At 49.4% G+C, this 27,980-nt stretch overlaps 1 protein-coding gene across 1 annotated transcript; it reads right to left on the bottom strand.

Moving 5' to 3' along the window:
- Positions 1–1,339: 1,339 nt before the first annotated feature.
- On the bottom strand, positions 1,340–25,089 carry SLC17A9 (solute carrier family 17 member 9). Its single transcript, XM_068150091.1, has 13 exons — positions 24,962–25,089; positions 14,901–15,098; positions 13,144–13,283; positions 12,413–12,512; positions 11,572–11,702; positions 10,340–10,436; positions 8,653–8,749; positions 6,506–6,593; positions 6,162–6,196; positions 5,248–5,363; positions 4,725–4,780; positions 4,321–4,350; positions 1,340–4,206 (listed from the first exon to the last, which is right to left on the bottom strand). The coding sequence occupies exons 1-13, from the start codon at positions 25,054–25,056 to the stop codon at positions 4,043–4,045; spliced, it is 1,347 nt and encodes a 448-aa protein (XP_068006192.1). The 5' UTR covers positions 25,057–25,089; the 3' UTR covers positions 1,340–4,042.
- Between the last annotated feature and the right edge of the window lie 2,891 nt (positions 25,090–27,980).

The following is a 27,980-nucleotide window of genomic DNA, read 5'->3' as shown; positions in this document are numbered from 1 at the left end:
CTAAGGAACATGGCAGGGCTCATTCTTATCTCTCAGGCTTTACACAGTTGCAGGATGTGTGAAAGACAGAGCAGGGTTTCAGGTGGTTCTGTAGCTCCTTAGAGCTTTTCAGGTCACAATAGCTCAAGTGTGTATGTCAGAAGTTGTCTGTACCTTGATGAGGAGCAAAAGGACAGAAGTTGAGGCTAACTTTCCCTCTGCTGAAATATCTTCAGCATCACTTCCACATCACAAAGTTTCATGCTGTGAAAGTCATCAGCCAGGCCTGCTCCTCAGTGGGGCCAGCCTCCACTTGCTGCCCAGCTGTACAAACTGTGCCAGCTCTGCCAGCCAGACCATCCACAACAAGTATATTATCTGTGTCAACCATGCCAGCCATGCCAGCTGTGCCAGCCATCTGTGCCAGCATCCCCAGCCATACTCTCCATGCCAGTTGTACATCCATGCCAGCTCTGATAGCCAAAACATCCATGACAAACATACTATCTGTGCCAGCCATGCCAGCTCTGATAGCCAAGCCATCCATGACAAGTATCCTATCTGTGCAAGCCATGCCCTATGTGCCAGCTATACCAGCTCTGCCAGCCAAACTACCCACGGTGGTCATGCCATACTATCCATGCCAGCCATACCAGCTGTGCCAGCTAAACCAGCCAGCCTCACCATGCCAGCTGTGCCAGCCCAGCAACTTGTGGCAGGCAAATCATCCATACCAGCCATATTAGCCCTGCCAGCCGAGTCCACTGTGCCAGCTGTGCCAGTCATTCGAGCCATGCCAGCCATCCAGCCAGTCAAACCATTCATACCATCTGTTCCAGCCGTGTAAGCCGTGCCAGCTGTGCCAGGACTAGGCTCAGCAGCTTTCGGCCGCCCAGGAGCTGCCACATCCCAAATCTAACAGCTCCCTCTGTTGGCACTGCTCGGAGCTCTCCGTGAGGATGCTCCGAAGCTGGCCGTGTGTGTTTTCAGCACAGTCTCGATCCGTTCGCGGGGGTTAGACCCCACCTCCCCGGAGCCCTGCTTCGGCTGTGTTCTCACTCTAAGGACATGCCTCAGCCCATGCCCACTGACGCTGCACTGACCACAGCTCTGCTGAAGACAGTTTTTCAGTCGTCTTTCCTAAATCAGTGGGAAGAGGACACAGCTGGATGCACTCAGGTCTGACCTAGGAGCACACACGAGGCTGCTGTGAAATCCACCAGCCAGATATTCTGCCAGCGCAGCCTCCTCATCCTCTCACACGCAGCCCTGAGGAGCTAATCACTCGAAACACACTCCAGCTCTGCCTGTCTCGTGCTGAGCACACAAATTAACACCTCTGCAATCAAAGGACAATCAGTCAACGTGCAAATGATTCACTGCTTTTATTGGCTTAGGTCCTTCCATAACAAAACGGTGGTCAAGCATTGGAATGGGCTTCCCAGGGAGGTGGTGGAGTCACCATCCCTGGAGGTGTTCAAAAAACTTGTAGGTATGGCACTTGGGGAGATGGTTTAACAGCCATGGTGGTGTTGGGTTGACCTCTTGATGATCTTAGAGCTCTTTTCCAACCTTAATGATTCTATGATCCTATTCCAGGAGAACCTCTCAGACAGCAAGCTTTGGCAAGGGTGATTAGACAAATAACAGCACAGTGCTGCAAAATGGTTCCAGTACTTCACCAAAAGAGGCTGGAACATAATGAAACCTAAGCCTCAAATGTACTTCAGATGTTCAACTATCAGCCACTTCACAGACAGAGCATCTGAACAGCCCACCACAGGGTTAGCTGGATGCACACAGAAGGCCCAGCCAACGATCCTGACCTGCCTTTGAAGATCTTGGCTCCAAATTTCCCAGCTGGCAGAGCCAAGGGGTGGATCAAGCTGCCTGTTTTGAATAAAAGTGACCTAAACTCATCAGCTCTTCCACAAAGGGAAAAAAACAAACAGGTTTAAGCAGCAAAGAGAATCAGAATCCACTCCTTGTGCTCCTGATCCTGTGACTCTGAACGGCCAGGGAAGACGCTCAGAAAATCCAAACCCCACCTTTGTTTTTGTCCTTGTGTTGCTATAGAAAAGGCCATGCAAACAATCTGCTCAGAGTGGATGAGGCACAAGGCTGGCAGAAAGGTCTGCACAGCCTCAGGCTCTTTGGCAAGCCCAGGCTGCATTTGCTCTGTGTGCCCTCCCCGTTTTACCCACAGATTTTGAGAGGCTTCCTGGCAACGTTCAGGAGTCCTGGCCCTGCAGCACCCCAGCCACAGGGTTATAGCAATGGTAGCAACCAGCCTTTTAGGGGGAAAAAAAAGCACAGAAGGAGCAAAAATACTTTCTGATCTCTCTGGCTGCCAGTCAGACCACACTGATCCTCTATTCTCTTGAGAAGACATCAGGCAGTTGCATCTTTATCTCTTAATACCCCCAATCAGTAGCTCAGCTCAGCCCAGTGGCACCCATTAGTGTCTCTGCAATTAAAGGCTGTCAGTAATTTCACTACAAACCCAGCTACAGGGAACTGGAGCTGTTCAGCCTGAAGAAAAGGAGGCTGAGAGGAGACCTGGTTTCCAGCACATCTTCCAAGAAACAAATATTGGCCAAAACAAAAGGAAAAGCAGGGGATAGCAAATCTTTTTAAGGACCTATAGCTTTCCTGCACTTGGGAAATCTGCTCTCAGTTAAAGTTCTCTGGCAGGCACTAGAGAAATCAAAGACACCCTTCAGGATGCCAGCAAGGGGTGGGAGGAGAAGCAAATAACTGTTTTAATGTGAAATGTCACCTTTCAAACAGATCCCACAAAACCAGAACCTGGAAGCTGGCAAATCCTTCCCTTCTAGACATAGTGTGGGGTTAGGTGGGAGTGCCACTCAAAAGGAACATGCAGAATCAGGCCTCAAGTAGATAAAATATAGAATTTGGTACTTAAATTTAAAAATACTTATAAATAACTTAAGACATTCAGGCTCAGAGGCACAGAGGCTGATCCACAGGGCTCCACATCCAGTGCTATGGATCCCTGATGGAGAAATTTGCTTTGAGCTTCATACAGGAGCAAAGCCTGCTGGTTACAGGCTCTTTGGAAAGTCTTGCCCATGGAGGCCACGTCTAAGCAAGCAGAAAGCATTTGGGAGTAGAGATCCATAGCAAGGAGTGTGACCTGTCCTTCCTATACATTCACAGCACATGGCACAACAGCTCCTGGGGGACCCTCAGCTGCACCTACACCACGAGGTCAGCCCAGCTAAGCCTGACCAAGGTCACTGCAGCCTTCCTCTGCTCACATTGGAGGTGGCCTACCTTAGCTCAGGGCTGGAGAAAAGTGACCCAGGAGAGGAAGGAGCCTTTGAGCACTGCCTGTGAGCAAAAAAGAGCTCAGGTGATTTGAGCAGTCTGCTCTGTAGGCTTCCAGCTCAGCTCAAGCATGGTGATGGCAGCATTGATGCAACCTCATGCCCCTGGGTCCCTGGTAGATATCCAGCCAGAAATCAGTTCATCTCACAACCCATTCTCTTGTCCACCTGGCTGGGACCTTGAGCAGACTGCAAAGTGAAGGCACATAAGGGAGGGTTAAGGTCAGAGGTACATTGGCTTGGATTATTCCTTTCATTGTAGTTCAGAGGACACATGTTGTGTGGCAGCCTAAGATCTGCAGTCACAGGATGGCAGAGCATGGAGGGACCCACTCCTGGCATGGTGAAGCAGCTCCCCCCAGCAAGCAACTGGCAGAACATGCAAACCATGGCAGCCTTCAGAGGCAAGGCAGGTGAGCTGCTCCAGCCACATGGATATTTGTCCACTAGAGACAGACTGGGGCAAACTGGTCACACAGGCTGTATCCTCACTGGAGATGTTGAGCTGGATGGCTCTGCAGGCCATCAGCTTTGCCCTGAGCAAAAAGTGCACTCTAAATTCCTTTTCTCCCATGGGTTTCATTCAGACCTGGTCTCAGTACATTTTTTTTTTCACGTTAAACACCTTAATAAAAATGTTCTTTGGCACTTGTGCAGCAACACCACATCGATGTCAAACTCTCTCGTCCTTCAGCTGCTTGCTGGACTCATCTCTAGAGGTCCACATATGCAGAGTCTGTGTCCACTCTCTGGGCCTCTCCAAACATGAGGAATGCACAGAGGCCAATGCTGTTAACAGCAGCCACCAGGTTGAAAACAGAAATCCAGGAACCCGTCGTCTCAATCAGGTAGCCAGCCAAGTACACACAAACCACACCTGGCAGGGGAGAGGAGAGAAGAGAAAGAATTGCAAAGGCTCTGAAGTTGGGTCCTGCCCACCTGCGAGGACAGGACTGTCCAGGAAAGGATGAGCTGCAGGGAAGTGCTTTACCTAGGAGGGCTCCACCAGTATTTCCAACACCTGTAAAGAAAAGAAAGGAATTGTCCATTAGAGACCCACAGACACAAGTGGCTTCATCCAAGCTCCCACACAGGCCCCAGTCTGCTTGCACAGCTAATGCCTTGCTGGTGGCCAAGACAACCAACATTTGTCCCCATCCCTTGGTGCAGGTAAGCATTTGGCAATGGCAGGTGTATCACAGAGGGAAGCTGAGGATTCACATATGGAGTAGACATTGCACAGAGCTACTCCTGCTCATAGCCTAATGCTGATGACCACATCTCCTCCTGTACACCACACCCCAGACACACAACCCTAGGACACACCACCCCCCGTATGAACCACCCCAGGGCACACCACCTCTTCAGCACAGCCAAAACCCCACCAATCCTCACCAAACAGCAAACCAGCACAGGAGGGGGCCAGATCTTGAACGTTTACTGAAATGCCACTGGTGAGAAACAGAGAGGAGAAAATGGCTTTTTAATGGAGCATGACTGCTTTTTCAGCACTTACACCAAATTTAGCACAGCAAACAAACAAAAATAAAAAGGAAAGATCCTGGACTTTGATAAGATAAATGGCCCTGACAGCAGAAAGGAGGGAAGGGTGGAAGAGACACAGAGTACCAGGAGGAGAAGGATTCAACTCAAAGCATTCAGAGGAACCAAAATGCAGTTCCCCTCCTGCTTTATTTCCCTAATGCCTGCCAGTCCAAGCCCTTCCCATACTAAAATTGTCCTGCTCCTCTCCCAACCCAGCAGGCACTAAACTCCACCAGCCTCACAGGGACCAACACGCAATGATGCTCAGACAAAGCCCCAGCCACAACAGAAGCAGCCTCCTCTGAGACCCCAAAATGCCAAGCATGGCATAAGAGTGAAAGGCCACAGCTGCTGTCCTTGCCCTTCTTGTTACCTGTGGTTGAAGGTCTGAAGCCCCACGGAGGCCGAGGCGAACACAATCGCTTTGCAAAAGCTGGAGGTCTGGCCCAGGCACAAAGCAAAAATGCTGGAGACACCAGAGCCAACGACCTGGAAGAAAGGGAACATGAAATTCCTCAGCACATTTTGTGTAATGCCAAGAGCTTGTATGCACCTGGTGCTTCTCAAGGCTTTTTCTCTCCCCAGTGTTTTCCTGTGACTATCTGAAGGGATGAGATGATGTGGAGCAGAGAGGACGGCACCAGAACAAGAGGACACAGTCTCAAGCTGCACCAGGGGAGGTTTAGGCTGGATGTTAGGGAGAAGTTCTTCACAGAAAGAGAGATTGGCCACTGGAATGGGCTGCCCAGGAAGGTGGTGGAGTCACTATCACTTGAGGTGTTTAGGAAGATACTGGATGGGGTGCTTGGTGCCATGGTTTAGCTGATTAGGTGGTGTTGGAGGATAGGTTGGACTCAATGATCTCAAAGGTCTTTTCCAACCTGATCTATTCTATTCTATTCTATTCTATTCTATTCTATTCTATTCTATGGAGAAGAGACCAACAGCCACCTCACTACAATGTCCTTTCTTCCTTGTATTGCTATTTCCTCGGTATCCTTGGAGTCACGTGGAGTGACAGTGTATGGTTGGCCTTTGCCCATGAAAGAAAACCTCTTTAGATCACTCACAAGTCTCTGCTCAGAGTTAGCATTGGGTCCATGCTCTGTTCCTCAGTCAGGAAATCCTCTGGATTTCATTTCCCATCCACACTGACTGCAAAGTTCCAAAGCTCCAAACCCTTTCCTTTTTCCACCCACAGCCTCCAGCCCAGCTCCATACCAGGTCTAATCTGCCATGTAAGCAAAGGTCAGCAGATAACTCAAATGTCTCTCCTGTGACTCTTACCTGCATGAATTTACGAATGGTGATGGTTTTGTAGCCTGGAAAAGAAAGAGAGAGCTGGAGTTAAGCACAGCTCCCCAGGTCTCCTTGTTCTCCAGCTAGGACCCCACAGGGTGAGTGGATTTGAGGTGGCCAGATTTCATCTTCAGGTGAATATTGCGACTGAGATCAAAGGGAACCCCAAAGACATGGATGGGATTTGGAGCCTGGAGTATTTGTTCTGCTTTTGTATTGGAACTTCACATTTTCTATCTGCTGGGTCTCTTCCCTATCAACAAGCCCAGCTCATCTCTCTTTCCACATCACATAAAATTAAGGCTGAAGAAAAAAACCAAAAGAGCTCTTACCCTGGTTGATCAAATGGTCTGACAGAAATCCACCAAACAAGCTTGTTGGGATTGCCACCAGCCAGGGGACTACATTGAACACCCAACCCTGAAAGGGAGCAAGAGTCAAGAGAAGTTTTGCTGTCAGAGCTGAGCCTGTTTGCAAATATCTGTAGAAGGGAAAAAACCCATGAAGTGATCAGGACTTCTGGCAGGATCTCTACCCCCTTTGCACAGCAAGCTCTCAGCTACAACCTGCACCACTCCCAAGTCTGTGGGGTGCCAGGTGCATCACGGGGCTGTAGCCCTTGTAGCTTGGTTGCCTTTCCTCCTGCCCCAGTGACCCTGCATCCAGGGAAGAGGCAGAAAGCTGTCTGCTCTGGGAAAAAGGGATTAAAGGTGGCAAAGTTTACTGTTGAGCAAGGTGATGTGGCAGAGAGCCACAGATCCCTGGAAGGCAGGCTGCAGATTTTAGTCTGCCCTGGGGGTCACCAGCAAAGCTGCCAGCAACATTTCCAACATCAGCTTCAGCCTCATTAGCAGCGTCACTGTGAACAGAGGGAACAGAGCTGGAATCTCTAATGCCAGGATTAGGGAGAGTTATGGGTAGCAGCATACTTTGGCCTATTTTCAATTAAGTGAGCTTGCTACAGTTGTAATCACAGATGATTACTGGTCATCTGGATTATTGCTGCTCAGAGGCATTTTGGTGCCTAGATCCCACGAGGATCTGAAATCCATGTGGGCTGGGCTTCATCTCAGCTGGTTGAACGTTCTCATCCATCCATCCATCCATCCATCCATCCATCCATCCATCCATCCATCCATCCCTGCATCTCTTTCTTTGCTCAGAGCTTGTTACCCCATGGAGACAACCCTCCATTCCTCGGCCAGCTTCAGGATGTGTGGGAGAGCTGAACAGTCCTGGGCTTGAGTAGTCCTATTCCATCTGCTCCTGGAAACCATAGCAGGGTTCATCTGCATCTTCCAGTGCCTTTGAAACTTAAGGGCTTGGGTTGGAGAATGTTATCCCATAGGGCTTGTGGGGTGACATCTTTGGTGGCTGTTAACACCAGCTGGATTTGCACCAAACTAACCTTCTCTCATCCCTACAACCCGTCGCCCTGAGCAGTGTGAGCAAGACCTTCACCCAGGTGGGCTGAGGGCAGCTGTGTGGGCAGCAGTGAAGGCAGCTCCCCTGCAGAAAGGGGATGTGACCAGTAGGTGCCATAGGTGTCCTACATTAGGGATTATCATCCATCCTTTAAAGTCAAGCCTCCTCAAGCCCTCTTTTATCAAAATGCACGGAGGGATTATCAGATGCAGGAGCAGTATATGGAGCACCTTACGTAAGGGCACCATGATATAATGCCGAACAGATGGTAAATTGCTGCTGCACAAGCACATTACCAGAGGTGCACAGATCTTGTCACAACAATATGTTTGCTGGTTTAATGCATTTTAATATAAATATCAAGTGTGCCATAAAGCTCCTTACACATGTAATATGGGAAGGCATTTGTAAGCAGCTCTGGCACTGGGCAAAACCAGATAGAGCCTTCGTGGAAGATTGTCTGAGCTCCTGAGAGCAAGAGCAAAATGTCAGCTCTCAGCCCAGGTGAGTTTCTGAGAAATGACATCATTTGTGCTGAGGAGAGGGAAGCTTTTAGAGTGTTTATTAAGTACAAATTATTAATGGTGATTACCATTTTTGCAGGCAGGTCTGAGGTGAGCAACGTCAGAACAGTTACAAACGCTGTGAAAACCCAGGGTGAATGGTGTGGAACTGCAACAGGATTATGTCCTGAGCTCTGTGCCATCTGAAAATCATCCTTTCCTCAGAAGAAAAGCAGTCTGAAAACCAAACAGAACCCTCTCTACACTGGGAAGTTGTCCCAGCTCTGCCTCACTTCAGCATCCCTAAATAAGCAACGAGAAACCAGCCTCTGCCTGCCTGGAGGGAGGGTTTGTGTCTCTAAATGCATGTGCAAGGTGGTAACGGATCCTAACGCAGCAGGGAAACCTCCCACCTCCTCCTGCTCCCAGCCTGCTCTCCCCCAAATCCCTCTGCCATCATCTTCCTCCATAACCAGCCCATTTTGGCAGGCACCTAGCATGACCTCATTTGCATGGAGAGGGGCAGTGCCTGTGTCTCAGAGCCAACTTACCTTTGACTCAGGGAAAGTTTCCTTAAAGAAAGTTGGCAGCCAGGAGAGGAGAGTGAAGAATGTGCTGGCTGTACAAAGCTGAGCAATGATGACAGCCCTGGAAACAAACCACAGAGAGGAAGTAATCAGGAGTGACAGGTCACACTGAGTGGGAAACAGGCACTTGAGCAACTCAGGATTTCAGCTCCTGCTCTCTAAATAAATCCCTCATGGCGGTACGACGGCATCCTGAGATTTGTTTCATAGGTAACAGAATCATGGACTCATAGAATGGTGGGGTTAGAAGGGACCTCTGGCAATCATCCAGTCCAAGCCCCCTGCTAAAGCAGGGTCACCCAAAGCAAATTGCCCATTACTGCAATATCCAGATGGGTCTGGAATCTCCCTAGAGGAAACTCCACAACCTCTCTGGGCATCCTGCTCCATGGCTCCAGCACTCTCACAGCAAAGAATTTTTTTCTGACGTTGAGGTGGAACTCCATGGGTTACAGTTTGAACCAGTTGCCCCTCCTCCTATCACAGGCACCACTGCAAAGGGACAGGCCCCTTCCTGACACCCACCCTTTTGCTATTGATCAGCACTGAGAAGATCCCCCCTCAGGCTGTTCTTCTCCAGGCTGAACAGCCCCAGGGCTCTCAGCCTTTCCTACTCACAGAGATCCTCCAGGCTCAGCATCTTTGTAGCCTCTGCTGGACACTCTCCAGTAGTTCCCTGTCTCTCTTGAACTGGGGAGCTCAAAATTGGATTCGCTACTCCAGATGTGACCTCCCCAAGGCAGAGTAGAGGGGAAAGAGAACAGAGTAGAGTAGTCCTTTTGGCTTGCTATTTGAAACACCACACCACATTCCTTTGCTGAAACACCACATTCCTTTGCTGCCCTCATCACCCAGTCAGGTTCAGGCGAGGTTAATTGCAGCAGCAATTGTGTGAGCCTGTTTCCCAACAGCCCCTTGGAGCACTCTGAGAGCTGTCCTGCTCCAGAAGCTGTTGTGTAGGGTTTTCTAGGGATTTGTTATCAGCAGATGCTCCGTGGTTGTTCAAGGCAGGGATGGGCTTGCTGCCCTGCAGCCCCATCATTCTCCTCCCCGTCTTTAAGTGGCACTTGGGAATGTGCTTGGGTGAGCTTCAGTACCAAATGCAGTATCCCAAATAAAAAGTGGCTATTAAAAACCTCTTATGCCAGCTATGAGATCACAGCCTGTGCCATCCACTGTCCCTGAGCAGCACTTCTTAGGAGGCCATTATAAGCAGCATGTCTAACAAGACTGATGGAGACCATCCCTAGCTCTTCCAGGGAACAGCCAATGGAGAAGAAAGATTTGCCAGTAATATTCAAGCCTGTCATTCTTCTGGACAGAACACCCCTGGAAACATTCCAGGTCAGGCTGTTTGGAGTTCTGAGCAACCTGATCTAGTCAGAGATGTCCCTGAGCACTGCAGGCAGGTTGGATTGATGACTTTTAAAGGTCCCTTCCAACCCAAATCATTCCATGATGCTATGAAACTCCCTTTGTCAAGCTTATCTTTTCAGTTCTTTATTTATACAGAGTGGATTAGAAAACCTGGCAATATTTCCCAACAAAGAAGTGGACAAAACACACACAGGCAGAAGAAATAAGGACAGAGAGGAGAGGCAGGAGGGTGCTGCCCAGCCCTGCCAATGCTCAAGGCCCCACAGCTGCCTACCATATTGGAGCCTTCTTAAACAGCTGCTTCCAGGGAACTTTGGTCTGCTTGGAGAATGAGAGGCCTCTCATTAAATAGTCTATGGGGATGATGAGCTCTGCAGAGAAGAAAACATGCAAAGCAAGCTCTTGATCAGTGATTTTCTGTGCAGCTGGAGGAAGCCCTCAGAGGCTGTTACACAACTACCTTCAATCTCCTTCTAACCCTTGGGGTTTGGCTATACCACCACTGAATGCTCATAAAAACACCTTGTTAGGCTGACCACATTTTTTCCACTCTACCCACAAACCTCCCCATCCATCCACCTTTGTCCACTTGTCACATCTCTTGTAACACTTATAGAAAAATCCCTGGGGCAGAAACCAGGTTTGGATATTGGGCAGGAACCAGGTTTGGATATTGGGCAGGAACCAGATGTGGATTTGGGGCAGGAACCAGATGTGGATTTGGGGCAGGAACCAGGTTTGGATATTGGGCAGGAACCAGATTTGGATATTGGGCAGGAACCAGGTTTGGATTTTGGGCAGGAACCAGGTTTGGATTTTGGGCAGGAACCAGGTTTGGATATTAGGTAGGAACCATGTTTGGATATTGGGCAGGAACCAGATGTGGATTTGGGGCAGGAACCAGGTGTAGATATTGGGCAGGAACCACATTTGCATATTGGTCAGGAACCAGGTTTGGATATTAGGTAGGAACCAGGTTTGGATTTTGGGTAGCAGCAGGCACACACCCAGCTCATAATAAGCAGGGCTCCTACACACCATGCACACACAAATAATGCTGTATCCAGGTGTAATGGTTTGCCTGTGTGTGGAATTACTCCCAGACAGTTATTTGGGAAGAGATATTCTGGATTAACTGGTTTTGAAAAGCTTTGTGTGTAGTTTGGAATAAGTATCTTGCCCTGCTTTAGCATAATCCACTTTGAAGCTCATGCTCTGTTTGGTGTTTTCACTGCTGCTTAAGAGTACTGAGGAGTCAGATCAGACTCCCACTATCCATTTAATCCAGCCTGGGATGTGAAGTAGGAAATCAGCAATGCAAGAGCTCAGAGCCTTGCTCCTGGGTGAGAGATGGTGTGTATTATAGGAGACACCTGAACAAAAGTTCTTGGAGCAAAACCAGGCATAATCCTGGAAACACAGAGGATGTGCAGAAAATAACTGGGAGGCATCAGCTGAGCCCTCAGGAGTGGTGGCAGCCTGAGGGATGCAGGTGGTTGGACTTACCTTTCTCACTCAGCAGGTACTTGCAGGTGCAGTAAACCCAAAGCAAAGTGAGCAAACCAGAGAAGTAGAAAACGCTCTCCCAGCCATACCAGTCCAGGAGGAGGGATCCTGCACCACCAATCACCAGTGTCCTGCAAGGGAAAACACATTTGGACTTACAGGGCTAGCTAGGAACACTGAATGCACTTAGAAGAGTTGTCAGTTGCTTGTGTGTGTCTTCCCAGTCCCCCTGTGACTCTGCAACCTGCCCTGTTCCCCGTGTGGCATCTCAGGCTCCTCACCTTGGCAGGAGAAACCTGTAAGGGACCTCAGGCTTGCCTGCCCTACACTGCAACACAACTCATCAAGGACAGAACATAAGGCTGCTGGTGTGCAGAAAGTATCTCAGTGTATAAATCAGCCAAAGAAAGGAGTACACTGGAAAATGAAGTGATTAAACATTCCGATATTTCTATGTGGCTTTTAAGCAAGCCCTGCATTTAGGAAGGAAATTCTCCTGGAGATCAGCAGAGCTATATTATCCCTATCTATCAGAGAAGACAGGTGACCAGTCTCAGGCTGAGTCCTGCTTTTCCTCCTGGATCAGGCTCTTTCCCATAGTAATTAAATGTTGCAAACACTCTTCAAAGTCTGAACAGAAAGGGGAAAAAAACAAACCTAAATCCTTGACATGCACGACAGCAGCTGCCTGAGGCTGCCGCAGCCGCTGCCGCTATCCTCAAGGACTCAGGAATCCACATGTACGTTGGGCTGTGAGTTTTGCCTCCAACTATTTAGTGGCATTTCATCACATGTGATGTCCAGAGACTGTCACTCACTGATCAAAGCCTTTTGAACTTACCCAAACTGTGAGCCAGTCCCCACTGTGCTGTAGGTGAAGGCTCGCTCGCTCTCCCGGACCTTCTGCGACAGCAGGCTGGACAGGGACGGGAAGTACACCCCTGAGAGCAAGGGAGCAAGGCAGGGAGCAGTCAGGCTCCTGTGCCCCCGTGAGCAAAGCAAAAGCAAATCAAGACAAAGCAACAAAACCTTTGGTGAATTCAAAACAGGGATGTAGACTACAAGAAGTGACTCCATCGCCATGAAAGGTTTGTTTGTGCCTCCTCCACAATCCCATCTCATTACCACCACTGACACTGTAAATCCATCAGTGCCAGTGCTCTTATCCCAAAGGTTCTCTGGTGCAGCAGCTGAGCAAGAGGGAAGGAAAAATCACCTCAAATAATCTAAAACTTTTGGCAAGGGCCAATGTTCCCAAGTCCTTTGAAGTCATTTTAACATGCAGGCAATCAGGTGGGATCAGTGATGATTTTGGAAGCCAGCAGCCCTTGTCTGGCAGAGAGATTCCTACAGGGGAATAATTTGTCAGCAACTGTCTCTAGGAACATTAGGCTTGGTATGTTGTTTTTTTCCCATGGAAGTTCTGGATGTGGAAGCAGTTTTGAGGCAGAGGATTGCTCAAATACACAGAAGAAGGGCTCATGCATGTGACTTGCAGCTGGATTTACCAGACAAGCTCCCCTGAAAGGAAGCCCTTGGGCAGACAGACAGTGCTCAAGACAAGAGTCTCACCTTGCAGCAGCCCCATGAGGAACCTGGAGGAAGCCATGAAAACAAGATGGGCAGAAGTGACATGGGTGAGCAGCGGGGTAAGGACTGTGAGGAGTCCCCAGGCTGATGCTGAGAGGAGGAGGATTTTCTCACCTCCTACTCTGGAAGACAGAAAACACATTACCAAAAGTGAGAGGAAGGTGAAAGGACAAAGTTCCCCAGTCAAGACTCAAGTCTCTTCCCAGTTTAGCCTGTTTTTCAAGAACCACCTTTCAGTCAAACCTGTTATTCTCTTACAAACGTTTTTAGCCCTCTGTGGAGTAACTCTGACCTCCCCTCTTCCCAACTCCTGCTCCCCTGGAGCAGGTAACAACCAGCTGGCCACCAGGACACTGGGCACCAGCACTGCCCATCCAACCCCAGCTCCAGACACCACTACACTGATGCACTCAGGTCTCTGATGTTGTCATTGTTCTGCTCTTCTTAACCAGTGAAGACATTTTCTCTTCCATCTGCTCTTCTGCATCAGCTCTGCCTGTTTTTATTTGGGATTTTGCAGGCATTTGCTTGGAAACTATTAAGGAAGATGATTAAACAGCATGGTGCACTGCATGGACTGCTTCCAGGCATGTGCTCCTCACAAAAGATTTCAGAGGAAAGCCCTCCTCACTAAGAATGGGGTAGCTGGGGAAAGGAACTGGAGCAGGTAATTGCTCAGATCTTTCCTTACAGCTGGCTGGAGAGTTGCTTTTTAATTGCTATGATAGAATGGAGACACGTGGGTTTCCCCAGACATCATGGAAACTGTGATGGGGGCTTGCTGATGAAAAGATTGCATGAGAATATAGGGTGGGAAAGCTGGAGGTGCTGAACTGAAATGAGGAGAGACTATGCAGATCAAATAAAAAGAAAAAATGATGGATTCCTTTCCCAGAAAAAAAGAGAAATCTTTCCTTCTTGTGATTAGTGACTGCAGGTAGAAACCCTTCCAAATGGCTGTCCAGCACCACTGGGTTTAAGCTGTTTGCTAGTGGACAAAAATGCTCCTGGTGAGCAGCAGCTCTGAGCTCTGCAGGAGCACCAGCACTTAACCACTTTCCTAACACCAAGTCTGCTTTACACCCACAATTTCCTTCAGCAGCATAACATGGAAGCTTGTGGGGTTGCTTTTTATAATCCAGTTACTGACCCAGTGCTGAAAACAACCTCCACTAAAAGAGTTACACCTGGATAAAAGTGCTTGTCATGGTTCCCAGGTGAAAAACCACCTGTGTTGGTCTAAGTGTCTACTAATATGACTGCAGATCTCTCCTGGTAGCCCCTCTGCAGGAACTGACAAGGCAGCAGTCATCGTGTGGCCAGTCCCTGTGGCTGCTGGGGATTCTGTCTGTGCAAAGCCCTTCAGTGCATGCTGCCCCACAAGCAGGGCAGCAGTTTCCAGACCCAGGGATCCCATAAGTCAAAACTACCTGTGTCCTCCCTGAATCAGAGCTGGACAGCCTGGCTGAGGTTGATGGAGAGACCTCACCTGCTTTTAGACCAACCTGCAGTGCCTCACTGAACTCTGTCCCATCCAAAACAAGCATACGCATAAAGCTTCTCCCCATGAACACAGAATCATGTTCATGGGAGAAGCTTTATGTGGATATGCTTCACCCTTCCACCCCATCACTGTCCCAGGGTGAAACTTGGCACTTGGTTGGAACCGGGAGGTCAAAGCTAAGCTAAGAGTCATTTAAAAAGCCCAAGCAGAGGAAGCTTGACAACGATTCCCATACTGGTCACTGACATGTCCCCCGATGATCTGTGTCAGACAGTAGCCCCAGAAGAAGCTGCTGAGCACTATGCCAGACTGCTTCTTGTCCCAGTCAAAGTGGGTGCTCAGGGCGACGGCGCAGATGGGCACGGTGACGCGGGCACAGTACAGCAGGCACGTCCCCAGCAGCAGCATCACCGTCCAGACGCGGGACTCGGGCCTGCAAGGGTGGAGAGGAAGAAGGTGAGGAAATGGCAGATGGAATGGTCTGCCTGGTAGATCCAAGGGAGAGGTCTAATGGGTCAGATCGATTTGCCTGGGAGCCGAGGTTTGGAGTCTCTCCAGAGGAGACTCCACAGCCTCTCTGGGCAGCCTGCTCTAGGGCTCTAGTATCACCAAAGTAAAGAAGTTGGGTGGTTGTAGCCAGGAGGGGATTGGTCTCTTCTCCAAGGCAACCAGCACCAGAACAAGAGGACACAGTCTCAAGCTGTGCCAGGGGAAGTTTAGGCTCGAGCTGAGGAGAAGGTTCTTCACAAAGAGAGTTGTTAACCATTGGAATGTGCTGCCCAGGGAGGTGGTGGAGTCACCGTCCCTAGAGGTGTTCAAGAGGGGACTGGACGTGGCACTTGGTACCATGGTTTAGTCACGAGGTGTTGGGTGACAGGTTGGACTTGATGATCTTTGAGGTCTCTTCCAACCTTACTGATTCTATGATTCTATGAAGTTTCTCCTTAAGTTCAGGTGAAATGTCCTGTGGTCTAGTTTGTACCCACTGCCCCTTGTCCTATTACCACTGAAAGGAGCCCAGATCCATTCTCATGACCTCCACTCTTTAGGTATTTATCTGCATTGAGAAGAGCAGACTTTTTGAAGGCTAAACAGCTCCAGGTCTCTCAGCCTCTCTTCCCTCATAAAACAGATGCTCCAGTCCCCTCAGCAGATTTGTGACCCTCTGTTAGACTCTCTCCAGTAGTTCTCTGTCACTCTTGAACTGGGGAGCTCAGAACTGGACCCAGGACTCCAGGTGTGGCCTCACCAGGGCAGAGTAGAAGGGAAGAAGAACCTCCCTCCACCTGCTGGCCATACTCTTCCTAATGCACACAAGGAGACCAGTTGCCTTTTTGGCCATGAGGGTACATTGCTGGCTCACAAGAACTTGTCCACTGGCACTCCCATCACTTTCTCCACAGAGCTGCTTTCCAGCATGTCAGCCCCTCACCTGTACTCCTCACCTCTTCCTCCCCAGGTGGAGGACTCAACACTTGCCCTTGTTGAACTCCATGTCAACAGAACATATTTTTTGGTACTCAGCCCCATGAAAAGTGCTCCTGCAGAAGAGAGAGGCTGGAAAGAAGCAAGAAGGCAATTTCCTCCTGCTCTAAGTCAGCAATCTGCTTTTGGAGCAGAGACCCACACTGAGGTGTAGAACTCCTCTTGCCTTGCCCCAGCCATGCTAACATCAGCCTGGGTTCCCTTTTGCCCATGGATTATGGAGTTAAAAGCTGAGTGAGAACAACCAGTATTTGTATTCTTTGTATTTGGTTATTTTTATGCCCAGAGGCCAGGGCACTGAGCAAACAGACTCTCTGCCCCAGAACTGACTGGGGAAATCACTGTACTGGGGCATTAACCTCTGTGCTTTCCACCCTGCTAAACACAACCTCCCCTTCAGCACAGGAAACAAACCTGGGTCACTTTTTAAATCAAACCAAGCTTTTATTTCCCTGTACTGGACTGATGATAAATGCAGGTCAACCCCATGCAGCACAAACCGATTTATGAAGGTGTCAAATGGCTCCTCACAGCGGGAGGCAAAGGAACAATGAGAACTGAAGCACGTGGGGCAGTTGTACCCTCCAGAGTGAATTTATTGTTGTTTGCCAACTGGGCAGATCAGCAGCTCAATGAAAACCTCTGGCAGGAGGAACTGGAAGGGTTTCACTTGGTGCTTTGAAGGTTGGAACTGTCATTCCTGGGCACACATGGAACTAGAACACCTCATGGAACTTTGCTGGAGGAATAAGTGGCAGGACAAGAGGGATAAATGACAGGAGCAACAAGTGACAGGTCAAGAGGAAACAGGCTCAAGTTGTGCCAGGGGAGGTTCAGGTTGGATATTAGGAAAAATTTCTTTCCAGAAAGGGTTCTCAGGCATCAGAAAAGGCTGCACAGGGAGGTGAGGGACTCCCCACCCCTGGGGTATTTAAAAGATGTGTGGATGTGAAGGACATGGGTTTGTGGTAGGGGCCTAGCAGTAATGGTGAGCTCTAGGTGAGTGGTTGGACTTGATGAACTCAAAGGCTTCTTCCTGCCTCAACTGTTCTATGATTCTGTGCTTCTAATAAGTACCAAAGGGCTGACCTGCCTCAGCCATTTGATCTGGCTGATAACCCCCCTGAGAGTCCCTGCTGATGTTATGCCAAGAGGATGATAAGAAGCAATCCTCTCTTAATTTGCTGCAAACCCAAAGGTGATTTGTTTTTCAATTGCCTGTCCCAGCCAGCTCCATCTCTACCAACCTCAGCTTGCTACAGCAAAGCAGAGAGAAACCAACAGCTCCTGGATGCCACGTGTCCAGGACAGATGAACCCCAGCAGGATGACAGGGGCAGGAGTTTAGGTATAAATCCCCCATCAGAGGCAGAGGGCAGGAGTTTGAGTAGCTGGAAAAGTTTACAGAAAGTCCTCAGAGGGCTGTCTGAAGACAATGTGAGATCAGATGCCTGCAGGTGTGACTGACCCATGCCTTCCAAATCAGTGCCTCTGCACCCGCAGAGACAGGCTGTGGCCAGTCCAGAGCCATAATGTCTCTGGTTATCTGCAGCAGCACAATGCTGATTTATTGAGCTGTTGAACCTGGAGCTATTGTGGTGACCAAGCATAATGCCATGGCTTGTGATATGTGGAGCCATTGCCTATTCTTTAGCCACCAACAGAGTTTTCTCCCTGAAGCAAAGGGAGACCTTTTAGGTGCTTTCCCACTGTCTGGAGTGGGGCTGAGCTCTGCCTCTCCTTCCAGCAGTTCTTCTGAGGAGCTCAGCAGCATTTTAGTGGGCTATTAGATGGGATATTAGCTCTTCCTTGGCTCTACACCCTAATGGCTGTGCAAGGTGTAAGATGGAGAGAAGACAACCTGTGCAGCTCAACTAGTCTTTACTCCATTGCTTTCTATATTACTGCCAAGGTCTGGTCTCTGCAGCGGGTGTTTACAGCTAGGGAAAGCAAACCCCAAGAGCAGCAATGCTGGTGCCCAAGGAAGGTGCAGGTCAGGGGAGCATGGTTTGGTGCTAAGGGATTGCACCCAAAAAAGCAATGAGCAGGCTGCAGAGCAGCTCTGGCTTGAGGGCAGAGGGGCAGGAGGGAACACTGTGAGCTCCAAACCTTTTTTCTCCCCTCAATGAAGTGAGCGGAGTCATCCAAGTCACCCCAGTCCCTGCACTGGGGGCACACAAGGGGTATGGAGGTGGCAAGGGGGAGATAGCCAAGCTACAATGCTGGGCTATCCAGGCAATGCCCAAGCTGCCTGAGAGCAGAGCCATGAAGCAACACATGGTTCTCTGCGAAAGCCAGACACCACTGGAAGCTCAGCTCAGATACAGCCGAGGGAAGGGACCAAGCAGAGATGTTCTCCCACAAGCCCCCTCCCCAGCTGATGCTTGCTCAAAGCTCCAAGTTCAGTTTCTCTTAACTTTTACTCTTTTTCAAAACCACTAAATACATCTCTGGGTACACCACACGATCTCAGTCCTCTCACTGATTCCTACTCCATTGTATACTTTTCTATTTTTACCCTGTGTATTTAAATGCCTGGCTAGGGACATGCTGAAGACAAGAGCCTAAAGACAGCTTCAGGCCACCACTAGCTCTGTAGGTAGCACATCCAACTAGGAAAATCCACTCAAAGAACATGAGTGTCAAATGTAGTCGCTTGCTGCCCACACCCCCCTGAAAGCACGGCAAGAATTGTTTCCCTGCAAGGACAATCATGTGCTTGCATCAGAGGAAACAGCTTTGTAAATGCATTTTCTCCTAATTATAGTTATCACAGAGGCTGCTGATGAGTCAATGTTCTGCTCAGTGCACAACAACAACAGCAAAGGTTACAGGAGGAACCTAGACTGGCACAAAGGGGGAAAATAAAAACTCTCCTTCACAAACTAAGGCATCATGACAAATCCAGCAGCATTTGGGTAGGTAATAGCAGCCATCCAAGGAGCAGGGTGTTAACAAATTACATCTAATGGCTTCTCTGGTTAGAGAGGTAGAGATAATCTGTACTGGAGATAACCAAACTGAGTTAGAGTCAAGCACCAGAATAGATCAAGCATCTCCCCAAAATCCTTTGCTGGTCCTGGCTGAGCCCTAGCTGCAAAGGGCAGAAAGCTCTGTGAGAGGTTTGGAGGGGCAGCCACCTCCAAACCATGGGCAGATGAATCACCAGAGCCTGTCTGGAGCCACCTAACTGACTTAATTGGGAGCCACATGACGGTGGCAGCTCCTCACTGCCCAGCCTGGGCTCTTCTGACCTCTCATGCCTTTCTGCTCACAAGAAGGCATCACAGGTGCATCCTCTTCTGCACATCACCAAAACTCTCCTTACCAAGTGAGGCAGCCATGCAGCTAGAAAACACTTCCTATCTCTTCAAACTCTAACCACCACCCAGACAGACTATAATTAGCCCAAGCCCTAATGACTCTTCCTGGTTGACTTTTTGCTCGTCAGCAGCCCTGCCTGATATCCCCTGATTCTCCTCCTCCAAACGCAGCCCCAGGTACTGGGTAATCACAGCCTTGCTTTAAAGCATCCAGGACCTGCCTCCCACCAAGCAAACAGGTCCCCTGCCTTGGGCATGGTGGTTAAGATTGAGTTGCAAGGATGCCTGAGAGCCTCAAAGGGGCAGAAGCAAGCCAAGCTTCCCGCAGTGGAAGGAGAGCCAGCAGCATAGGCTGTCTTTATTTGCAGTGTGTTTTCAGGCAGGAGGAATTTCTCCTGTAGATGCCACAGAGCAAATATTTATCCAACTTTATTTCTCTTGACTTGCCTCTCTGCTTCCCCCCAGTCTGCAGGTCTGTTTGCAGACACTGCAGGTCACTGTTAAAATGGACTTGCTGGAACTGAGGTTATCAATTAGATTACAGTTCAATACCTCCTTCAGGGCAGGAGTCTGCACCATCAGGTACTTTCAGGTGGCAAGAGAGCTGTGTTAGACAGCAAGACTACTAACAGTCTGTTCCAGAAACAGGTCTTGGCCAGAAGCCATCTCCAAAGTTTGTGGGTGTTTTCCATAACTGGAATTGGAAGTGGGAGAAGAAATGGGAGCTGCAGCTCCTGCTCTGCATCCAAAGTATGCCATGGCCGAGGTGGGCACAGGTATCAGCAGAGTCATACCACCCACCCCCAGGGCACCTCTATTTCAGTTCCCTGCTCTAAAAAGAGACTAAAAATGGCTGTGTGGGAGGCACATGGAGGGTACATCAGCTTAAGCCACCTCTATTGCCCCCAGCCCACTCACTCATCCCAGCCACCAGCACTGGACACTCACCCATCCCACCCATAACCCCAGAGCAGAATGGGGATGAGCCCTTGTGGTGGTACCAAGTTCCAAACTAAGGGCACCCAAGCATGGGGCCACCTTCCAGGGGAATATCACCAGCACACACAGCTGGTGTCTGTGGTGCTCTCTGCCCCTGGTCACCTACCACACCACAGCTTGTGGACATTAACCCTCCTCATTACTGTCCTCCATGAGAGCATCCCTCTTTGCAAGCCCCTCCATCAGCTTACCTGCTTGTGGCTTTAATTCACAATAATCTCCAACACAATCATGGCCTGACTGACGTGGCATGAACCCAGCAGTGGGGCAGACACTCCTGAACAAGGAGATAACACCAGGTAGCTATTTTTAACCTGGTTTGACAGTCCTCTCACTTTACTCTGTTTTTTTCCCAACAATTTCTCCTTCCCTTGAAAATCGACACGCTTGTCAAGAGAAAGGTTTGGGGTGATTTCCCCTCACCTCCTCGAGTCAATTTTGTCATGCTGCAGACCAGCTCCGAGCTAGTGATTTGTTGCTGTCAAAAGTAGCTCTGGTGACGAGAGGGGGTGGGTTGTTGTTTCTTTTTTTTTCCAGTTCACCAGCTAACCACCACCAAGAGCAGCACAGAGGACACAGGGCCTTTCCCCCCCCCCCCCCCCGAAAAGCTGCTAGTTTCCTGTCAGCCTCCTGTGCACCAACTCCCTCCTCAGAGCCACAGATGGCAACAAAGCGGTGTTCAGCAAGCGTGGCTCTGGGTTTATTCCCTCTCTTCATCTCTTGCTTTCGGCAAAAGCAAAGATGAAATTAGATTTCAGCAGCTCTTGTGAGCTGGAAATAGTTGTCAAGTCCAGGTGGAGGAGGTGGGAAGATGAAATAATGATGCAAACACGTGCTTTGCACGCTGATCTAAGGGCATGCATGGACCAGGCAGGAGTGAAATGTATGCCCTGCATATATTTCCCATGTGAAAAAGAAAAGTCCTCAGCAAGGGCATGACTATAACCAGGGTGAGGAATTTGGACAATTAAAAATAACAATAATAAAAATCATTAAAAAGCCCAAGTCATCTAAAGCTGCCACATTGTGCTGGCAAAAGATCAGAGCCCAGAAAAGCAACGTGACTGTTGGCTCCAGGCAAAGAGTGACAGGAGACCGGTTTGTGGCTGGTGGTACAACTCCTGTTATCTCTGGAGCTTAAAGAAACTGCTATAATAATCCCTTGTCTTCAGATGTAGCCAGAGGCTGGGAGATACAGAGTGGGTTTAGGAGTCACTTGTTTCCCAGGACACAAGTGATTTTTCCACATTGTATTTCTCTCCTGGAGGCACCATCCAAAATGTGATCTTTGTTGCCCTTCTCTGGACATGTTCCAGAGAAGGGCAACAAAGCTGGCGAGGGGCTTGGAGCACAAGCCCGATGAAGAGAGGCTGAGGGAGCTGGGGTTGCTTAGCCTGGAGAAAAGGAAGCTCAGGGGAGAGCTTATTGCTGGTCTCAAACTACCTTAAGGGAGGTTGTAGCCAGGTGGGGGTTGGTCTCTTCTCCCAGGCAACCAGCACCAGAACAAGAGGACACAGTCTCAAGCTGCACCAGGGGAGGTTTAGGCTGCATGTTAGGAAGAAGTTCTTCATAGAAAGAGAGATTGGCCACTGGAATGGGCTGCCTAACAAGGTGGTAGAGTCACCATCCCTGGAGGTGTTTAGGAAGAGACTGGATGGGGTGCTTGGTGCCATGGTTTAGTTGATTAGATGGTGTTGGATGATCGGTTGGACTCGATGATCTCAAAGGTCTTTTCCAACCTGGTTAATTCTATTCTATTCTATTCTATTCTATTCTATTCTATTCTATTCTATTCTATTCTATTCTATTCTATTCTATTCTATTCTATTCCATTCCATTCCATTCCATTCCATTCCATTCCATTCCATTCATCTCCAAGTCTGCTAATGAATCTGCTGGTAACTTTGTGTGTAACCTTTCAGCAGCAGGTTTTTCTTCTTGGTGTTTCAGCCTTTCCCCAATCAAACCAGAGATGCTAAACCTCATCTCTCTACTGCCCAAGTGATCCTGCTTTGGCATGTTAAGATCTCCATAAAAAGGGGCTATCTAAATGTCCAGACATGCTACATGAATGCAAGAGCTTTTTCAAGCCCCCAAACAGAAATCCTCAAGTGTTGTTCTTGGAAAAGGAAGAGGAAGTGTGTGATAATGGAGCCACTGGAAACCTGAAGAGAAGTTTGGGAAAGGCAGATGGAGAGACAGAGTAAAACGTGGGGCAAGAAGAGTGGGAGAGGAAGGAAAAGCCAGCTGAAAAAAAGAGGAGGACAAAAGGAGACACAGCTTGAACAAAGATGGGAAAACAAACCTGCCAAGATAACTGTTTATCTCTCCTTGCACTGACGGTGCAGACAGATCTTGGAAGGCTGCCTGGCATGTCTTTTGTTGGAGCATGAAAGGAGAACCCATGTCACTTCCCCCACTTGATAACACCTTGCCTCCACGGCAATAACTCATTACTCAGAGACGCTGAGAGCTATTTATTTGCAGGTGCTGTACCAACACTGTCCACCAAAGTGATCTGAAACCATCCAAAGAGGTATTTTCTATAACTGGACCAACCTGCTCCTGGATCACTTTCCCCTTCCCATTCCCACATGACACTTGTCCTGTTTACTTTAGACCATAAAACCTCCATAAAACCTCTCCAAACAAGGGCTGCAACCATCGTGTGGGTCTACACCAAACATCAAGGAGGAGGTGATTGCTGGTTCCAGGAAATGCTGCAACATAGACAATAATCTGATGGGAGTTATGGTTGTCCTGCTGCTCTTCCACGTGGACTGGTATCAATCAATTGTTGCCAGCACTTAAGGATGGTCAGAATCACCTCAAAATATGAATAAACAAACCACCTCCTCTGTTTTGCAAAGTGTTATTGATGCCTTGTATTTTTCAAAGAGATCTGGGAAACTGGAGGGTTTGTTGTGGCCAAACCTTTTGTTGGGGGTTTTCTCTAGAGGAAAACTATCAAAATGTAAACTTTCTTTCACCAAAGCTTCACAGAGTTATAAAACTGCTTAGGTTGGAAAAGATCTCTGAGATCACTGAGTCCCAGCACTGCCAATTTTGGTGTGAGGATCTTCCTGTCCCACCACTCCCATTTCACAAAGACTTAGGGAAAAGTTTGAAAGGGGCACACAGAGAGATGAATTTGACCTCACTACTGTTTGGGGGGAAAGCATCTTAAAACTTCAAGCAACTCTCATGCCAAATATCTGCTATTGAGACCTACCCCCTTCCTCCTGAGATGTTTTATTAGGCTTCGAGGTCTCTGACTGCAGGAAAAGTTTCCCTCGGGACAGCTGTTGGCCTGCTGCCACTGCAGGAAGCAATTGGTGATGAACTTCAACTTATCCAGCAGCTAATTGCTGCTGAAAAGGGCAATTCTTCCCCCTGGCCACGTGTTCCTGTCCTTCCACTCTCCCGCTGGAATGACTTGCCATAGGGTCACGCCAGCCTGGAAATCGGGCAGGGAGCCCACAGGACCGGCCACTACGGTGGCAGCCTGCCCGTTAATTCCTCCTCACGGCAGCGTCAAACCGAACCGATTTTCAAACACGTGGGGGTAACATAGTCAAGTCAAGGAGCTCACAGTTTGTAAAAGCCTCTGACCATCACTTCCCACTGCCCCGTGGCACTTTCTCACTCCACCTCAGATGGGGTTAGTGGCAGATGCTGGGGTGGACGTGCTGGATGACTTTCCCTCGGTGGCAGAGAGGACCAGCGCTGCCCATGGTGTTCCAGTTTTGTAGCCTCTCCTCCAAACACCTAAGCGTCTGCTTTGCTCATGCCCCTGCTGTTAAAAGTGGTCACCACAAGTGGATTGACAGTACAGTTAAGGATTTTAATTACTTCACCAGAGGACCAGTTCAAACCAGCTGCCCAGCTACTAGTCCAGACTTTACCTTAATTATCACCACCAGTACAAACATCCCTACTGGAACACTTCGATAAGAACCTCATAGTGGTTTCAGCGGTTAAATAACTGACTGCAGGCCAGAAATAAGCGCGATAAGCCTTCTTTTTTTCCCCCTCTCTCTCTCTGTTTCACACGAATTCCGTATTTTCCTCCTTTCCTTTACCGTCTCGGCGGAGTGGGACAGCGGGGACCGCCCAGGGCTGTGGGGCAGTGTCTCCCGACACCATCCTCCAGCACCCCCCAAAGGGTAGCACCAGGGCTGGGGATAGGAGGTTTTGGGACCGGCAGGGAGCACCGAGCACCTCTCGAAAGCACCTCTCCCGGGGATCGGCTCAGGATGCCTGTTCCCTCCATCCCGAAGCTGCATCCTTTCCCGGGAGATACATCAGGAGGTGGCGGAGGAAGGTGTGTGTGTGTCGGGGACGGGGGGTTGTCTCCTGCTGCTGCTGCCCGAGGCTGCAGGGTGGTCCCAGGGCCGGGAGGGGACCGGCCGGGCGATGTTGAGCGGGGAGAGTCCCGGGAGAGAGCTGCCAGCAGAGCAGCGGTTTTGCAGGAGAGGGTCCAGCCTTACCTGGACCAGTACGGGTCCCCGCCGCCATCCCGCCGCATGCCGCCGTGATCGGCGCTGCCCAGCGGCACATTCCTGCCGCCGGTCCCCGCGGCCATGCGGGCAGCGCCTTCCGCCTCGGCCGGCTCACATCGCGGCGGCCACCGCCTCCCGAGCCGCGCCGAGCCGCGGCCACGTGTCAGCGCCTCTCGTCGCCACCGCCTCCCGCCGCCCCGTTCCGGGAAGTCCCACCGCCCGCAAAGCGCCCGGGGACCCGCTGCCGGGACACGCTGCCGGCACACGCAGTCGGGGCGGTCTCGAACACGCGTTAACGAGAGGGTACCCGGGGGGGTCGCTTTCGCTATCAAACACCCACAAACTGGTACTTTGCCCCCCCCCCCCCCCCTTTTCCTTATTTTTTTCTAGTCCTTTTCCTCAAAAATCCACCCCCTCATCTGCCAATAGAGCAGGTTTCACCGAGGGGAATCAACTGAGGGACTGGAGCGGGTCCAGTGAAGGCCAGGAGCTGGTGAAGGGTCTGGAGAGCAGGGCTGGTGAGGAGCAGCTGAGGCAACTGGGGTAGTTCAGCCTGGAGAAAAGGAGGCTGGGGGGACACCTCCTGGCTCTCTACAGCTTCCTGAATGGAGGCTGGAGTCAGGTGGGGGTCGGTCTCTTTTCCCAAGAAACAAGCAACAGGACAAGAGGAAATGGCCTCAGATTGCACGGGGGAAGGTTTGGTTTGGACATAAGGAACAATAAGGAACAATTGGTGCAGCCCCCATCCCTGGAAGGGTTTTAGCTGTGCAGATGTGGTGGTGAGGAACATGGTTAAGTGGGAACGTGGCAGTGCTAGGTCAATGGTTGGACTTTATCTTGAAGGTCTGTTCCAACCAAAACAATTCTATGGTTTTAAAGACAGTCTCTCCTCTCCCTCTGGCACCTGGGAAGTGCACCATTACATTCACTGTCGATGAGATAGCCCTCTGCTCCTCCAGCTTTCTGGCAGGAAATCCTCAAATGCTTAAGGATTAGAACTGGGTGTGTTATTCCCATCCAAAGAACTTAAGGAACAAATAAAATGGCAATCAGTATTGTCACAGCTTGATTTAACTCTGTTGGATAAAGCTGTGGCCTTGCTGTATCTGAGAGAGATAATCGGCCTCCTTTATGGAAGCAGCTAATTAAATTGATGGTTATCTCGGTTCAAAACAAGAGGACTCATGACTCACTGCAGGAATATGAATGAGCAGGTGGAGGAGCTTTGTCAAGACATTGTTCAGGTGATCCCATGGTCAATAGCAGCTTGAATACAGGCACAGGAAAACTTCAGGTCACCAAGGGATGAAACCAAGCTGCCACTCAGCCTGACCAAGGTTGTAGACCTTGGGAAAGGTATCAGAGCTTCTGGGCTGCTCCAAAAGACACAGGGCAGAGTTACAGGGCAGACATCTCCCATCTGCTGCTCCTGGTGCCAGCAGCCTGTAGGTGCTCATTACCTAACTGGAACACTTGGCAGGTCCCTGAAGAGCAGTTTGTGACTTAAATCACGAGGGGTAGGAGCATTATCGAGGTGAACCTTAGGGAAGCAGCAGAAACGTTCCTCACACCCCAGAAGAAGGTCACCAGGGCTGACAAAAGCAATAATCATAAAATTGCACTTTGAACTTTGCTTCAGCATTTCTTCCTCAGATAAAAAAAATCTCGAAAGGCCTGTGGCACAGGCACACATGGTCACATGAACCTGCTGCCAAGAGAAAACAACTGCAGTAAGCTTTGGTACAAGGGGGAACTGAAAGGAGCCATGTGTAGTAACCACAGGGTGAGCCTTCACCCCCTTGTAGGCTTTCCTCCCTTCATTTGAGCAGGAAACAAAACTAGAAAGGATTTTTACACACTCTGCTACTGAGCCCGTTTCCAGAAGAGGGAGCCAAGACACGTTAAAAGGCAGCCAAAATTCAAACCCATTGTTCAGTGGAGCGTTTAAAACTCCCTGGATGCTTGGAGTTAATTTGAGGCAGGAGGGAATCTGAGGGCTGATGTAACCACGGAAGTGAGATGCATGGAGTAAGCTCAGAAAAGAACTGAAGAGGTCTTGGGTGTGGTACAGTCATCCCAGCCATAGAAAACTTACACTCATGCATAGTCAATAGTGTGTTAAGTCTCTCGTTATTGTGGCATCCAACCACCTCCAACAGCAGCTACAAACTCACTGAAATTCTAGTTCCATTTGGGAACTCAAGCACATCAGAGTTTTCTTGTTGTACTCTTCAGTTCCTCATACTGCTCAGTATCACCTCTGCAATTAACCATTTGACTAACTTGATTCTCGTGCCAGAAACTGACAAAAATAGATGTAGCTACCAGCCAGGTGGGGGCTGGTTTCTTCTCCTGGCTAGCCAGCACCAGAACAAGAGGACATAGTCTCAAGCTGCACCAGGGGAGGTTTAGGCTGGATGTTAGGAAGAAGTTCTTCATAGAAAAAGAGATTGGCCACTGGAATGTGCTGCCAGGGAGGTGGTGGAGTCACCATCACTGGAGGTGTTTAGGAGGAGCCTGGATGAGGTGCTTGGTGCCATGGTTTAGCTCATTAGATGGTGTTGGATGATCGGTTGGACTGTATGATCTCAAAGGTCTTTTCCAACCTGGTTAATTCTGTTCTATTCAAAAAGTGTTTGAGTGCAACATCCACCCCATGCACAAAAGTAAGTTCAAAGAGTAAAAACACAGACATTTTTCCATGTACTGCTGCATAATTTCCTGGAAGCAAACTTCCCAGCAAGCTGATTAAACAGCAAATGGAATCAGTTCAGGAGACAGGTGCTGACTGAAAGAAATAATCTTATGGCAGAACACCATCTCCTCTGGCTTCTCCTGTGCTCAGATTAATCTGCCAGAAGATTAAACCAAACAAAAGATTATTGGGTTAATATTTGAGCTGACATTTATTAGCACTGAAGCTGATCCACACAATGGTTGTATTATTTGAACATTTGATGATGTTAAGCACAGATCAAGACCAAATCCTGAAGGGGTTTGAAGGAGA

Source organism: Melanerpes formicivorus, unplaced genomic scaffold (assembly GCF_026170545.1).
Source record: "Melanerpes formicivorus ecotype bairdi unplaced genomic scaffold, bMelFor1.0.p_v2 SCAF_19, whole genome shotgun sequence".
Classification (NCBI taxonomy): Eukaryota; Metazoa; Chordata; class Aves; order Piciformes; family Picidae; genus Melanerpes; species Melanerpes formicivorus.
The sequence above is the reverse complement of the archived record's forward strand: the minus strand, read 5'-3'. Positions and strand labels throughout refer to the sequence as shown.